The 16,577-nt window shown below is 44.7% G+C and overlaps 1 protein-coding gene across 2 annotated transcripts; it reads left to right on the top strand.

Annotated features, from left to right (window-relative positions):
- Positions 1–527: 527 nt before the first annotated feature.
- On the top strand, positions 528–16,361 carry TMEM233 (transmembrane protein 233). Of its 2 annotated transcripts, XR_004309036.1 has the most exons (4): positions 528–5,164; positions 9,852–9,986; positions 11,719–12,195; positions 14,560–16,361. XR_004309036.1 is itself a non-coding variant. In XM_015878442.2 (3 exons), the coding sequence occupies exons 1-3, from the start codon at positions 4,976–4,978 to the stop codon at positions 14,569–14,571; spliced, it is 336 nt and encodes a 111-aa protein (XP_015733928.1). In that variant the 5' UTR covers positions 4,885–4,975; the 3' UTR covers positions 14,572–16,361. The 2 variants fall into 2 exon arrangements, 1 of the variants encoding a protein (XP_015733928.1); XM_015878442.2 differs by lacking the exon at positions 11,719–12,195 and having other exon boundaries at positions 4,885–5,164.
- The last annotated feature ends 216 nt before the right edge of the window (positions 16,362–16,577 follow it).

Raw genomic sequence — 16,577 nt, 5'->3', positions numbered from 1 at the left:
TTTCCTGTATGCTTTATATTGCCTTTTATTAGGTTGGCTATGTTTTAGTACATTTCATTGCAAATTATACCCGACTACATATAATGGGCATAGGCCTTGTAATAGAAATTGTCATGGATTCTTAAAAGAATCCATCACAGCTGGTAAATGTGACATTCAGTTCATTCCCAGTGGTAGATTACTGTAACAGCCATCAAAACAAAACATCCTCTTGCATAGATAATTTATTTGACTGTTTTGCAGGGTATCCTAACAAAGATTTGCCTGTTTCCTACCCATGGCTCTCCAAACTGTGTTTAAAAAGCAGAGCACGTTGCAGCAAAGTATGTGTGGTCTACATGAAAACTACATGCAAAAAAGTGTGGAGGGAAGATTGTAACACCCAACCATTCCCATTTGTTATAGAAGAGGAACAGTGGTGACCCATCTGATCCAAGTGGGTGAGATAGATATGATGAAAAACAACCTTTTGCTTTTGGAAATGGGGGGGGGAGGAGGAAGGGGAAGGGAAGGGAAAAAGAATCCCATTCTGTTGTGTGTACATCCAAGTTATTTCCTGGTGGGTTTCATAGCCCAGAAGCAGTGTCTTGGTTGCTTTTGTCCCTGTTAAATGGCCTCCTGTTGCAGTAGCGCAGTGAGTTCTGAGCTGCGTTCACCTGTGTGATTTAGCCCACTGCCATTCCATTGAAGTAAAGCTGCACAGGTGTTGATCAGTCAAACCCAGATGGCTGCTCTAATTACAGTATCTTAATGAAAGGAGAGAACACATGTATGTGTGTGAGGAGAGATGGTCCTATGGGGATGCTACACAATAGACAAGTGCTAAGCATATTAATAATTTATAGGTCAATTAGTATTCAGCTTATCCCACAAGTTCATATCCGAATCCAGATCCAAACAGTCCCAAATGGGTGCATTTAGCCTTTTTGTTCAAACCCTGCTCTATTTGTCAGTGATGCTACTGGTCCCTGAACAACAACACTTCCAGCCAAGTCTTGCTCTAGTTTGTTCCTGTGTGAAGCCAGAGCTGATTCACAGATGTCTGTGAAAGCAATTCCAGATTCACTCTGTGGTGAATTAGAACTAATTAAATTCACTGCAAAATGCCTTATTTAACAGGTTGAGATGAAATAGAATTAAATAATACTCCAATGCTCTCATACGCATTAGAACGTAGGAAAATTATTCAGAACATCATTTACCTGTTATTTGCTAGTAAGAATTAGACAGCAAACCACCATTGAAATTCCTTTGGTAATACAAATGCCAGAGTTGCAGCTTTGCTCGAGTTCTGCTAAGAACACTTATGAGCATAGTGATGGATTCAAAACGTGCTTTACAGGTGACCTATAAGCAATATTCCTGCCTGCAGTTCATCTCCCCTGTATATAATCCTAAGGCATGCAAACTCCCATTGGGCTATTGGAACCCATCTGATGGATTCTAAAAGAAATCAAACATAGGTGAGCTTTGATGCTCTGCTTTTGGATGTTGGAGGTGATGTAAGAGAGATCCCACTAACTGAGGGTGCTGCTCCAACAGATTGCTTTGCCAATCACAAGGAGAAAAACTTCCAAGAACACAAACTATTTCTAGGAAAATGGGACAGTGAGGTAAAATAAGGGCTCCTCGCTGCACAAAACAGGTCACCCACAGCACTGAGCAGATGCCCATCGCTGTCTGAGCTGTGGGAACAGGTTCTTTGACGCTGTTGTGTGACTAAATGAGGCAGGTCAGAAGCCAGGAGATGGAAAGAAAGAGATCATGGCAGATATATAGAGACATCTTCACACGTGTTTAAGCATTAGCAGGTTTGATCACTCAGCTTACTTCTTGGCTTTAAATGATGATGGTACTTCAGAAGCATAGAAGTGAATGGAAAAAGTCTCCGATTTTTTAATCTGGATGTTTTCCTTGATCACGCATTAATTTATTGTTAATAATTTACCAAAGCAACAGTTCATTGGGGACTTTAGATGCTTGCAAAGCCAAAGTCCAGAATGAAAAATAAGAGCATACGGCTGCAAGGATAAAATAGCAAAGTTACATTTAGATAAAGAAAAGCATTTCTCTCCTGATACCTCTTATGTTATGGGCACAGACCAGATCCAGTGGTGGAGTTTTGCATCAGCCCCACAGGTACTGCTGACTCAGTTATACCCACAGAAATACAGCTGCAAAAGGAATTCTCATCACATGACAGTGATGTGAACAGCCTCAGAAATAGGTCTAAATTAACTCTTGAAGTAATGCATATATGCTGGCCAAAAAGAAAGCCAACGGGATTCTGATCCTTAATTTCTGACTGTTCTCATTTACTTATGGCAAAGGGCAGATTCAACACCTTCTGCCATGGACAGATATTGACACTGTCAGATTATCATGGAAAAGAGGTAATTTTCAAATGAGTCTTCTTTATAAGCCCACCTACTGCCATGGTGTTGAGAAATCACCATCAGAATTATTCTTGTACCACTTGACTACAGGATTGGGTTAAATAACACAGCAGCTCCCTGTCTGAGGAAAAGTATAACTGTGTGAATATTTAATATGCATGAAAACCAATTAACTGTACCTATCTGATTCAGCCTCATAAATTAATAACACCCTTGCTAGACTCCCAGCAAATCAATTGGAATTCAAGGGCCCTTTAGAGGTTAGTTTCAGATTCCAAGATAAAGGATGATTAGTTTGTCATTATCTCACTCTGCCTGAATGGTTTGAGCACTCTGGGTTTTGTCAATAGAGAAACTTACTTCAGAGCCAAGAATGTTTTTGTGGCTCATTGCAACAGTTTCCTTTGATCCCAGTATTTACCTAGAGTTGCTGAACAGTAGGTACCAGTAAAGGGCATGGAGCAGCTTCCCAAATCTCTCCTTTCTCATTTCTTTTCATGTTGAAGTCACTTTTGTGCTTTCAACATGCCCGTGCAAACCATTCCATCTGCAAGCTCTGCTATACAAACAACATTACCTGAGCTGTTCGCAAGAGAATACTGGAGTCCCATTGAGTAAAAGGAGCTTTTTTGGGCTATGGGAGGCTTCAGTCCACTTCCATGTGCCTCAACTCTGCCTGTTGGGGAGGGGGAACGCCAGAGCATTCATCCACATGACAGAAGTACCAACCCTGCTGTGCATGAACAGCTTCAATCCCTGCAGGTTTGTTTGTTCCTCTTGTAAAGCACGGATGTTTTTCATTGTCGTGAAGAATTTTAACCTGCTGAATAGTGGATACAGCACGGGAATTTTAGGCGTTGGAAATGAACTACATAATTTCCAGTCTCCTGGGTTTATAGTTTGATCTTCCCTCAGGGTTACAAGGTAGGCAGGCTTACAGTCCCATTGGGAAGGATAACAAGGCTGAACATTGGAAGACACTTAGAATTTTTCCTTCAGATAAGTAGAGCTCAGCATGGAGCCCTCTATGGCCACTGACTGTTACTGTGACCTCCTATCCCCAGACCATCTTTTGAATGGAGAAAGGCTTCTGGGAACATCTTGTCTGCTCTTGTCAGAATGGCTTGAGCCCACAGTGTAGCCATTTCAGGGCTCAGGCTGAAGTGCAAGGCTGTATGTACATCTATTGGGTGCTGTGACTCATTCCCTTGGAGGGCTGTTTCTATACGATTTCTCCCCAACAAATTCAAGTTCATGCCTTCAAATAATGTCACAGCTTCCTGCTGAGCCGTCTCAGCACAGCAGTGCTTCCCTCTGAGCTCAGAATCTTCCCCAGGTTCTTGGAGATCAGCTGCCTTCTGTCACTGCAGGACATGAAGCCATACTATTATCTGAGTATCCCATTTGTTTGTATCCCATCTACCTACAAGTCAGTGCCATTCAGAATGTAAGCAGTGTTCTCCTAACATGATACAGTTCTTGTGTTTCAGCCCATCTTCTCAAACCACTAAATTCAGCTGCAATAACCGCCTCCGTCTCACAAACCTCTTAATGAGTTGTCATTAGCACCAATTGCCCTGAGTGTCTGACATCTCCCATAGCTCCACATGTCTTGCAGAGGGTGAGTCCATGTTCTCCATCCCTATTGAAATCGATTCTAAAAGTAACTGTGCAGTGTGATACAAAAGTGCAGTGTGATACAAACTGCTTCTTCTGAGCTCGTCTGGTGTGTGTTTCAAGTCCCCCAGGAGCACATCAGTGGTTTTACAGCTCCGAAGAGCCCGTGCCCAAGCACTAATGGGTGACTTGGCAGGCAGATGTAACCTCGGCATTTCTTCCTGCTTCCTAAAGTCGGTTCTTTCATCGTGTTTATAGATCAGTAGATTCTTATTCTATGTTACATTTCAGGGATGCAGCCTGAAAGACGACCAGTGCCTGTGGAAGGAAACATTGCACTTACACACACATTTTTATTGTGTTGATGGCATTATGTCTTGTAGGATGACATCTGCAGACAGGAAGCAATGGCTCCATTTGAGGCAACTGCAAAGCTGCCATTGCTATGGGTGGCTCATTCATAAAGCTCCATGCACACCTCATTGTTGGCTATAACTTCAGTGGACGAAGAACTCCCAGGATAAGCCAAAATACGCCAGGCCTGAGCCACCAAACTCTTTGAGTAGATTATTTTCAGCCAATCTTTCATGTTTTGGCTAAGTTTAGCATTTTACTAGGGGTCAGCCCAGACCAAAGGAAATGCCTTTGCAGCCTTGATGCCATTTGCTGCCAGAGCTAGGGAAATCCTCCAGGGGGATGATGCGAGCGCAGTTAAAGGACACTTAACCAAAGGACAGGGAAAGCCCGGGGAGCACCGCGTGTCTTTTAGCTTCATCACCTATTTTCCCCCCATTCCTTGGATGCATTGCGCCGCTTCTCAATAGTGAAGCCCCTGCTGGCCGTTTTGGGAAGCGCTGTGCAGCACCGGGCGGCTCCCTTGGCTCGGTGCCGTCGTGGGGTCCCGCCTGCCCGGTGCGCGGCGCTGGGCTTTCCGAGCCGCCCGCCCGCCGTGCCGCAGCCTCATGTCCTCGCTCCCCGCCGGCACCGACATCAAGAGGGCTCTGGACAACAGCCCCGAGACAAACATCGAGGATGAACTCCCCGACGGTCCGCCGCAACCGCGGCCCAAGAACTACCTGCTCCTCAGCATCCTCGCCTGTTTCTGCCCCGCGTATCCCATCAACATCGTAGCCTTCGTCTTTGCCGTCATGGTGAGTCGAACCGCGGAGGGAGGGGGCAGCCCTGAGTGCGCGACCCCCGGCTTGGGGCTGCGGGTGCGTGTAGGGCGATCTGCTCCCGCTCGGAGCCGTTCCCAGCCGCTGGAAGGGGCAGAGTGGGAGCGGAGGAGAGTCCGGGGAGCGGACATAGGGCGGTGTGTGCGGACCTGGTTAGTGGGTAGAGAGCATCAGCAGGGGGGTCCGTACCGCTGTCCTAACGGGGACAGGCTCAGAAAGGTTTATCGGGTGACAGACGCGGGGGGAAAGGAGGTTCGAAGCGAGTTTTCAGTCCCAGGCTGTGTGAAGGAGGGAAGTTCATCCCAGTTAACGTGATCTGTTGCATCGACTGACTTGCACGCTGAGTTGGACTTACAGACTGTGAAAGCGGCAGCCGGGGAGCAGCAATCAGGGCTGCACATCAGTTACGGGCTGTTTGCTTCAGCTCATCTAGTCCGATCGTGCCGCTTTTTTTGCAGTAAAAAAGCTCTTCTGCACGACGCTGAATTTGCCTGCAAGAAAAGCAGATGAAACGGCCGTGATTCTGGACTATGGGCATAAAAGCTTTGTGTTCTTTCAGCATGCTCAGAGAACAGGCTCACTCCCCTATGCCGTAACCCATTTGCACAGTCTTTAATGATGCAGTGATCCCGTTAAAACAGGAAGGACTGTGTGAACAGAATCCTCTTCTCCAGGCTGAAAGTTGCAGAGTCAGGTCCAGACTTTTCTGATAGGACGTATCATCAGGGTAATCAGTAACGCTGCAATGTGTGTCTGTTGTTTAGGAGCTGGAAAGGTTTTTAAACGTGTTGTGTATTTTCCTCCTTTTCTCTGACAGCCAGGTTGAAAAGGTAAGAGAAAATGTAGCTGTTTCTTTTTGCAATTGGCCGATAGAATAATTACCCATCTCCAAAGTATACTAAAACAAACTCTATTGACGCTACCAAGACTGATCACAAATCATACCCTGATGTTGGAGTATGCACTTAAATTCTTAAAGGAGCCATTCCAAGCCATCTTCATGACCACTTTTGTTCAGAAAAGACAAATTTTAGCCGTCTTTTTGATTGTTTTTGCTGTTGTCCATCAGACACTACACTCCTTTCTTTGATTTGAGAAGCTGAAATCTGCCAGGTTTGGTACCCAGCACCCCTTCAGGTAGTGGGCACTGCAGGCACTATGTAAAAGGGTGAGAGGTGATGATCCGGGGCTGTGGGCATCTGTTGGCTGTGACAGAGCTTTCACTTCAGGGCTGCACAGAAGTTAAATGCTGAGGGCAGAGTTTGGCCTCTAAAGACTTTTGCACCCCATATGGAGGAACGTCTGCCCACGCCCCAGCTGAAGTTCATGCAGGTTTTAGGAGTCAGGCTGAAGCAACTGTCTCTGTGGGATATATGGAAACCGGGGTGGGAAGAGCACTTCCTGAATGCAAAACAATCTGTGCAGGTCACAGCTGCGCAATCCCTTGAAAGGTGGGGAACCTAAAACTCAAGCAATAAGTTCCACTGTGTGCAAATGCCTTTTGTTCCAGTGTTATTCTTTTCCATTTTCTCTGTGAAAATAACACGTCTGGCTTGTTTCCCACAGCTCCATCCCCTTCCTTTTGGAGCTGGAACCTATCTCTGCCCCATTCACCTCTGCCTCAGGTTCTGCTTTTTATCACTGCACTGGGATCTACATCCCCCCTTTCTCTGAGCACGTTTCCTAGAGCTGCTAAGTGCTGATGCTGAGATACAAGAGCAGGTTTCTTCTTTCCTTACTATAGTTTGTATAGGTGGCTTGAGATCTTGTGTCAGAAGAGGCATGGACCCACAAGAGCAGAATTCTCTGTACTAATTTCCACTGCCTAAGATAAACCCTGCTGGAAAAGTCCCCTTGGCATGCAGAGGGACCTGCCCCTTTCACACCCTGTTTGTGTGCGTCTGTCCTCCTTAAGCGTTCTCAATTCAGACAATGAAAATAGTATTCCTGCTAAAAGTAGAGTCTGGGCTCCGACACACCCCCAAATTAAATGACAGGTTCGTCTTCTGTCTCTTCTGTTGCCCCACTTACAGCCCTAGCACTGCTTTTCTCACTCCTTTCTCACCTTTAGGGGTACAAATCTTCCCATTCCAGGTCTTAGCTGACTTTATTTTTGGACCTTTCTCAGGCTCTCCCTATTGTGATGACAAACTTTTCTTGCTCTCTGCCATTGCTGTGGCCTGGTAGTTCCATGAACCTTGTTGGCCTTACTCAGTACAGCACCTCCAGTTGTCTTTGTTTCAAAGATTTATGTGGCAGACTGGTCATCCAAGTCCAGGTGGCTTTTCTAAGTGCCTTTTGGGTACACGGACATCTAACACCTTGTGGAACATTGGTACCTACTTGGATGAGAAGAAACGAGGCTCATCAGCTATTCTTAAGCATGTTCACACCATCCTCATCTCTGCAAAATGGTCCAACTTTCCTCTCCCACAACACTTTCAACTTGTCCCCAGAGTGGCAGAAGTGCAGCGTTTGCACAGAGCTGAACAACCTGCAGAACAAACTGTGCTGTCTCTGAGTTATCCCCCCAGCTCCCTCTTCTTTCTCCTCCTGTTTGTTGCTCGCAGTGAGGAGTCACACTGAGCCAGCACATCTCGTTCCTCCTTTAGGTCTGAGTTAGGGCAAGTATCTCATTTCCAGGCACAGTCAAATAAGATTTGTGACAGTCTGGCTTTTGCAAAAGCACAGAAAATATTGATCAGGGCACCTCTGTCTGGTCTGCCCAGAGTTCTAAGAGATGGGGAGGAAGATTTCTGTACCACTTCTGCTTCTCCCATAAGCAGCCTTGTGGCAGCGTGGAGAAGAAAATGCACGTTGGAAGGGATTCAGAGTTCACAGCTAACGTGGACAGCTTTAGCAGTTAATGTTGCCTACCACACTGAAAACTGAAGGCTCAATCCAAGGCCTCTTTGAAGGAGATGGAAGTAAGTTAATTTCAAAGAGCTTTACCCCATAACCTCGTTGTTTTGGTTTTTTTTCCCCATTGGATGCTGTCTAAATTACACCATTTCATTTAAGCCTCTTAATAAAGAAGCTTTTGTCTCCTTCCTGTCTCTCCCAAATCCTCTTCTTTGTCATTAATGCTGTTTTCCTGCTCTTTGTCGCAGATTTATATTAAAATGGCATTGCTTATTGAGCTGCACAGGGTGAATTATTTATGAAGCACCTGCAGGAATCACTCGGGTGTTCTCCAGGCTTCCTAAATGCATTAGCAAAATGCCACAGAGCTGCAAGTTTATGCTGCTGTGCCTTCCTTACAACTCTGGCCTTACTTTTTTGAGACTACATGCATGGGGACCACTCAGATCTCATGCAAAGCTTGTCCTTTGGGCTGAGAAGCAAAGTCAGGGCTGGGGTGTCAGTGATGCTTTTCCAGGATTCTCCCTGTGGTCACAGCCACGTTCTTCTGCCAGAGGAAGGAGAAGCCAACCTGCTCAATTCCAGCGTGGACCATTTTCCACTTATTGACCTTCCTGAAAGGCTTTTTGGAGAAAACCTAAGAAAGCTTTTCTTCTATAGACAGGACTGCTGAGAACAGTGGAGTTGCTTGCTCAAGAGGATCTGTGCCAGCCAACCCTATCAACAAGAGGTTGTGTTGATGGAGAACCAGGGGTAGCTGTGCCACTGCTCCTCTGCTGGAACAGCCATGTGTGGCCAGCCCAGTGTTGTGTGGAAACAAGCCTTGGGCAGTCATCCTGCATGTCTGTGCCCATCGTTTCCATCTCTTCCCACTTACCCCATTGAAGTTCATTAGCCAATGCCAACAAAATCTGACAGCCAAGAGAGGAATTAGAGATATTCTCAAAGGAACTGTAATAGAGAAATGTTTAGGTATGTAGGCTGCCAGGAAGAGGAGAAATCTATCAATGCTCTCTTTAAGGGCAAGAGTGCATCAGCAGCTCACTCTTTCTCAGACACAAGAGAGCAAATACCTGTACTTATCCTTGAGATGCAATTCTAGGAATAAGGGCTTCATTGCTCTGGGACTGCCTTGGCAAGAGCGTATCTGCTGCAGTGCTAACAGCAAGGATGTATCTAGTCCATTAGCTTCCATGTTCACTAATTGACAGACCACACAGAGATAATGCCTGACATTATTTTTCCGCTTGGCATAAAGGGCTCTACAAACATTGCTTGGCATCCCATGAAGCCTAAGCAAACTTCAGTAGCCACAGTGCTTCTCTCTGAAAAAGAGTAGAGATAAATAGTGAGTTGTTTCCATTTCATCAGTGGTAGAGATCTGAACAAAGAATGCAGCTGTTAGATCTGGGATAACGTGCTGGTGGAAGTTACACAGCATTAAAATAGTATGAAATTCAGCATTAAGGCTAAATGAAGTTTTGAACGTCGATAGCATGGTGTAACTGAATGGCATTCCCAGTGCCATTTGAGGCATTCACAACATCTGTGTTTCCCAAGCTGAAGATGATGACATTTCCACATTGCAGAAGTCACTGGTGTTGTAACTTGCCTTGCTTTGATGAGAGAAAGATGCATGAAGCCTTCCAACGTGGCTCAGCTCCTACAGTGAATTCATTGGCAGCATCACCTTTGAGATCCCTTGTACTTTGGAGGGACTCGTATTCAGGAGAATTAAATCACTTTAATTAAATCACCTTTGGTCTTCTTTTTTTAATTATTATTATTATTTATTTTACAGGCTTTAAACAGTTATAACCAAGGAGACATAGAAGGATCAAGAAGACTGGGCCGCAATGCGCTCTGGGTTGCAGTTGCATCCATTATCATTGGCCTTGTCATCATTGGAATCTACTGCGTAGTTCATTTCACAACGGTAAGCAAAACGCTGTCAGTTCCAATGCAAGCACTTCTTGTCTATGCAGGGGCTGCAGAATAAGGAGCTAAAGGCAGTCAAAACCACCCTGTTATCCCCTAGGCTTCCCAACTCACCATACAAACCCATGTGTAAACTAAAAATAGAGATCACCTCAGCTGAAACATGGACATCTCTGAGGGGTGGAACAGAGCTGCTGGTCAAACATGTGCAACACTTCAATGTGCCCTGTGGATCTCAGTAGTTAATGGCAATGGGGTCCAGTGCTCTGGGATATCAGCGCCCGGTGCCACCAAAGCAGAAGCCATGGTTTCATTCATTATTATCCTTTGCATTTTGCAAACGTGAATCCCTTTTTAGCACAGCCTGCATAGGGTTTGTTTAGCCCTCTGCGGGTTTAAAACCAAGTCAGGTCAGGCTGGGAGTGCCAAGTCCTGTAATTGACAGCAGCAGTAAATTCCTCGGTTTGATTCTGCCACCTCATCGCTTCCCAAACACGGAGAGTACAAGGGGAGCAGCTCAGGCTCTTTTTCAAGCAGGGGGAGAGAAGGACGGCATGAAGAGTGTCAGGAAACACTGAATTGAAGCATTCACATTAACTGGGGCACAAATGTCTACATTCAACTGCATTTGATATTTCACTTCCCCTACAGTGAGATCCTGTTTACTGAATGTGAGCGATTCTTTTTGCCCACTGAGAGATGTTAGTAGTGGTTTAGCATTTAACATCTAGCTAGTATTTGTAAGCATCTCCGTCCTACCCTCATTGAAGTATGCAGAGGTAAATCAGTATAATATGACTCTATTACTCATCTTCTTGAGTTTTGTCTTTCTATTTTTAAGGACGATGTCTGCATTAGGTAGAAGCATTTTTAGGTGCCCGGGAATCCTCGACATGCTGCTGGGTTATTAATTTCTTGTTTCCAGTGAATAGTTTCCATAGAGGTATCTTGGCCAAATGGTACTTCCAGTTTGTGAGGGCTGAAGTGACAGCTGTGGTGGATTCACTTTGCTCCCTGGTCTTCCTGTCCCTTTACTACCTCCCTCCCCCTCCTCAGCCCCTCAGTATTTGATAGGGGTGGCAATATTCTTTATTTTTCTAGCATGAAAATGAGTGAACAGGGGCACTTAGCTGCCCTTTCCACCCTCTATACTTACCCGAGTCTCCTTTCTCTTGGCCATTTATATTTTATACTGAATTGGTTTTGAGTTTGCCATATGACTGGCATGGATGGCATTGCGTGCTGTATGCAGTTGTCTGATATCCATGTGTACTTTTGTCTTCGTTATATACAGCCACTATTTAATCTCTGCTCACGCAAAGCAAACCTAGATGATTTAATAAATATGCTTTGGTATTGGCAAAATGGTACCAAGAGGCCTTAATAGAATGAGTCAGCCCTGTCACTGATTTGTTTGATTGCCACGAGGCACAATTTGATGTTTCTATGACACACATACATATTTTTCGTGGAAGCTAATTTAGACTTGACCAGAATGTGGACAACCCTGACCCCTCCAGGATTCATTCTCATGCATTTACCAACTACCATATCAGCCAGTTGCTCCTGCTGATTTTCCTTCTGGCTTTTCTTAGTCTTAAAGGATACGAGTCCCACTGAAAACTATCATTAGGATAGTTTCCTATTATTATTCTTCCACAGCCCTATGCTTGCTGTTCACCATCTCATTTCTAAGTCGTGTTGGTACTTCATCTCTTCTCACTCTACAGAGTCTCTAAAGCCCCTGCTGGTCTTCAGAGAAGAAAGCAGTGCTGTTGGTTAATACACCCCAGTGGTTTGCAGTCTGAGCCCTTTCCCATGGACACTCAGCACCTCAGTCAGAGTGCAGCTCCTTCAGGAGTGGCCACAATCACCCCAGTTCTGAAGAGGAGCACTGAGTATTCCCCACAGCTGTGACCTTGACAGCCACATCTGAAGCCTCATCTGGGTCGATGCACTTGATGTGTCAGGCAGTTTTGGAAGCAGTGCCCTGCAGCTCATCACCACTGCAGCCACAGTCTCATGCCATCATCTGTACAAACTCTTAACTGCTGAAGACCTTTTTTGCCACCTTTGAGCATCTCTCATTGAAACTGTTGGGAAATGAGTGCTCAAATGTCTCCAGATCTGGACATAGTTCCTTCAGCATTCACTGGAAAGTAGCTTGTTCCCTGTGAATGGTGTTTCTAGAAGACTAGTTTGATAAGGTCAGCATCTAATGTGATGAAACTCAGAGTCCTCTGAACAACAAAACTTGTGCCCTATTAAAAAACCCAATTCTTTTTTCTTTTTCCTGATGTCTCTTCTGGCTTTTTAGTACCTGAACCTGTTGTGTGTTTCTTCCTGCTTTAGACATGGACTTAGTCCTGTGCTTTAAGCAGAGCTGAGAAGGGCTCCCCTGGAACCCCACCAGTCTCTCAGCCAGGAGAAAACCCACCCATCAGGGGTTGTATGGGTAGAAATGGTAGAAGCAGTGTGAGAAATTCCCTGTTTGAACAAGTAATTATATCCCCAGTAATGATTATACTCCCTTGGAGGACAGCAAGGTCAGGCATACATGATCCTGCAGTTCATTTGGACTGTTGTAGCTGAATCTGTTGCTTATGAATTGTGGAATGAATAAGAAGGAGCATGACAGAAGCAGTTTTGATGCCTGTAATTCATCACTGCAGTAATTTGTGATTGCCTGTGAGACTCAGATAGCCTGCCAAGGGGAGTGACCTGGAGTAAGCTGCCCACAGAGCTCTCTTTGCCCAGGATCTGGTGGATGAGATGACGGACCTGCATCTGGTAACAAGTCACAGAGCACAGGAGCACTCAAAGGGCTGTTTTGTATCTTACTGACCAAAAAGATGGGCAGGGACTGATGGGCTCAGGAAGAGGAAGGTCCTTTCACTTTTCAGCTGGTTCCTACCTTGGGAGGTAACAGAGAAATAACAGCAGGAGACACCTGCATGGAATAAACAGCACCGAGTTTCTATTTTACAGGTTTACTCAGTGCAAAGGCAACTCTGAGCTTGTGCTGCTGCTTTGGAGAGCCTCATTTGTACTCAATATTGACATCTTTAACAAACATATACACACAGAGCCTGAAATAGGGCCCACCCCACACTTAGGAATCATCTACTTTCTGCAGTCCTGACCCTGAATGCAGACAAGGGGAGAGCATTGCTTTCATTGCTGGAGCTGACTGGTCTGTTTTGATCAACATAAACGGGTGCGTTCCTTGTTATGGAGAGGAGTCACCAAGGGATAAGCTGCACTGTGCACCCATTCCACTCCAACCTGTTTCTACTTCCTCCATTCTCTGACTTTTAACCTGTCTTGTCAGCTTCTTCTGCACTCATGTCTTGCCAGTCCATTGCACTGAACTGCATTTACAGTGCTTGCTCAGATGTAACTCAAACCAGTATCTGTGTCACCACTGAGCATAACTGTGCATATGTGCTCATAGGCATGTTGTCCATCAAGGACTGCAGTGAGAGAAGGGCTGTATTTGTCTGCTGTGAGGAGACATAACAGCAAAGTGAAGTTGGGCAGTGCTATGTGCCACAGCCTGTATGAGATGTTAATCTGCTGCAGCATGCCTGGTTAGAGAGTAAACTGAACTGCAAGATTAAATGCTTTACTGATAGGTGACACTCAGCTCTCAAAGAAAAAGATGTAGGAGACAAAAGTAAGTAAATAAAATAATGGAGAAGATCTGAAAGGTATGAAAAAAATCTCTGTGTGTGGGAAGACAGAATGGACAAATGGATTGGAAAATGTGGGAGTCAAAGGCCAGGAGCTGGAGGCAGCAAAGGGAGGTAGAGTGGGGTTATTTGATGTCTCTTATGAGATTGAGAGCTATCAGAGGAAAGCAGCTTTAAGCTAGAAGATCCTTTTCATGTGAAGTACAGTGCTGCTGTGGAACTGATTGCTGCTGCTCACAACAGGCACCAAAAATGCAGATTATTTGGAAGTGCTAGAAGGGCAGTTAAGAAAGAAAGCTTAGATGCAAAGATGCAGATAGAATCTCAGCCTCAGAGAGTTTGAAAGCTACAGATTGCCAGGGCTGGGAGGCAATAAAGAGAGAAATATCCTACAGGATTTGGGCTTTTCTTACATGCTTCCAAGGCATCTGCAGTATGTCACTGTTTGGGCAGGATGGTGTGGGTCAGGCTGTTTGCTCTCACCCACTACCACCATTCTCCCATTCTTTAATAAAGCCTGTCAGTAGCCCTTCTGTAGCAAAGCAAGGTTCAATGAAGCCTATTTGTCTGACTGCAGGGGCTGATTTGCTGACAGCAAAGCACAGGGCACAAACTTCAGCAAAGTGGAAGATCCCAACATGCACTGATTTGAGCAACCCAGTTTAATAACTCTGTTCAGACTGACGGATACCTGGTGCCATTAAAAACACTGCTTTGATTCAAAGCGGTATTGAACCACTAATCTGGAGGGATGTTTTTCAAGAGAGCAAGTGATACTAAATAATGTATCCATTAGATCTGTAGAATTAATAATTTAAGCTCACAAGGCAAACTCTCTGTCTTTTCCCCCTTCAAAACTACATTTCTGTGTCCTTGCAGCATGCTATCTGAAGACCAGGACTGCACTTGGAATCCAGCACCATGTAAATCTCAGGAGAGGAAAAGTAAGAAGAAAAGGAAACCCATCTTTCCGGACTGTTAGATTTTACCCTACAAGTCTGCAGAGGCATGTTGCTGGTGGATGCAGTGATAGCCCAGTTAGTAAATCAGCATGGCGTGACCAGGTTTTCCAAGTTATTTATTTGTACAGAACCTCAGTATAAAGAAGTGGGTTGTTTTTATTTCACCCCAGTGTGATAACCTTGCCCTAACAACTCCCTTTTCTTTCTCATCTATGTGGAACGTGTGCTGGGTCCATGACGTTCCGTGGCTGAGCCAAGCCAAAACCAACCTATCTCGACTGTTCTAGTGCACAGTGTGAGCTCTGATGCGCAGCTAGTGGGACTCCTGTCACCTCCAGTGGGTTTTGGATCAGGCCGTGATCAGAACAATGAGTTTGTGGTTTGTCCCACAATGTGGTTTTGTAATGCTGTGGGTGTACTCTGACTCGGTGGCTGCTTTCTCCTCTCACCTCCAGTTTTTAGGTCTTCGCATTGGGTTTCTCACCACCTGGGACCGATTTCAATCCCTTAATTATGAGGAGATACTTCTGTTCTGTAGCATCCATATTTTTAATGATTTCCTCCTGTTTTGTTGTCTTTCCTTGCTGAACTCCCTTAACTCAGTTCTAGTCCTGCACTAAAGTTGCACCAATCATGTTTTTCTCCTTAAACTCCATGTATATGAAATTTTTCCTTTTTTATCTCACAAAAGCTCTTTTTAAACAGATGTTCTTCTCATCCCTCTGTTATTGTTCCTATAGCAAGTCAGGTTTTCATTCTGTTCTGCTTTGTTTGCGTCTTATTTTTAATTCACCCCCTCGTCTTGCTATGAATAGTCCATATATCAGCACAGAGATGGACAGACTTCTCTACACTCACTGATTTACACAGACTTGCTGATCCTGTGTTACCCCTCAGTGAACAGCTTTAGGCTGCACAAAGGATGCCCTCTAAATTTCTGCAGTTTCTCGATACCTTATAAAAATGTAGAGTGGGACAACTAGATCTAATTAGCTGGAAACTGTTTGAAAGAATGGATTTCTTTTTATCACCCAAATATTCCATGTTCAAAGGAGCGAACTGCGAGCATTGGCACAGATGACGATGTCTTTGGTGACTGTTGCTCCATTTGTTTTAATTGTTATGACACCTTCAAGCAAGCCACACCAACTTACATTTACTCTCCTAAATCTGGACTGAATACCCAGAAATGCATGGGAGTTTTACAGGTGCACGTGAGCAATGCCTGGCAGGAGTACTAGTATGTCTAGCATTCAAATAAAAAAGAAAAAGACAAAAAAAAAAAATAGAAAAAAAAATATCTCCCAGAAATCTGTACTTGTTGAAGCGTATGCCTGGAAGTAGCATGTATTTCCTGCGCCTCAATATTGTGTTTTTCATGTGCTTCTTTCACATTTCTTTCTGCCAGCCTCTGTTTTTCATTGAAGTCAGTGATGCGCAGCCTGTCCTTAATTACTCCGGTACAAAACTTTGCACTTATCAGTGGAATGAGTTGATTTCCCCAGCACTTACACTGATGTAATTTGTGCAAGGCAGAATCTGGCCGCTGGTTTTGATGACTCCAAGAAGTGGCTGTTCTGTGAACTTCTCTTTGTTTCTCTGAATACTGTTTCAGTGGTCTGATAACGTCTTGTGGGACTTTGGGTAGCTTGCCTTATTATCAGATACAATACATACAACAATGTCATTGAGAAGTGGAATAAAATTACTTTTACTTCATCTCCATTCTGGTACAGTTTCTTTCCTATTTTTTTGTTTCAAACAGTAATTTCCCTTTCCCAAACTTGCCAGGAGATTTCAGAGTTAAGTCAGTGGAAGCAAACAGTGGGATTTCGAAGCGAACACCCCTGCATCACTGCAGTGGAACTTCATGCATCTACATGCTGAAAATCAAAGTGCGTGTAACAACTTCCTGCCTTCCGCCAAGTGTTAAGT

The sequence above is a fragment of the Coturnix japonica genome, chromosome 15, assembly GCF_001577835.2.
Source record: "Coturnix japonica isolate 7356 chromosome 15, Coturnix japonica 2.1, whole genome shotgun sequence".
In the NCBI taxonomy this organism is placed as follows: Eukaryota; Metazoa; Chordata; class Aves; order Galliformes; family Phasianidae; genus Coturnix; species Coturnix japonica.
Note: the sequence above shows the minus strand (reverse complement) of the source record. Positions and strands in the feature narration are given on the sequence as shown.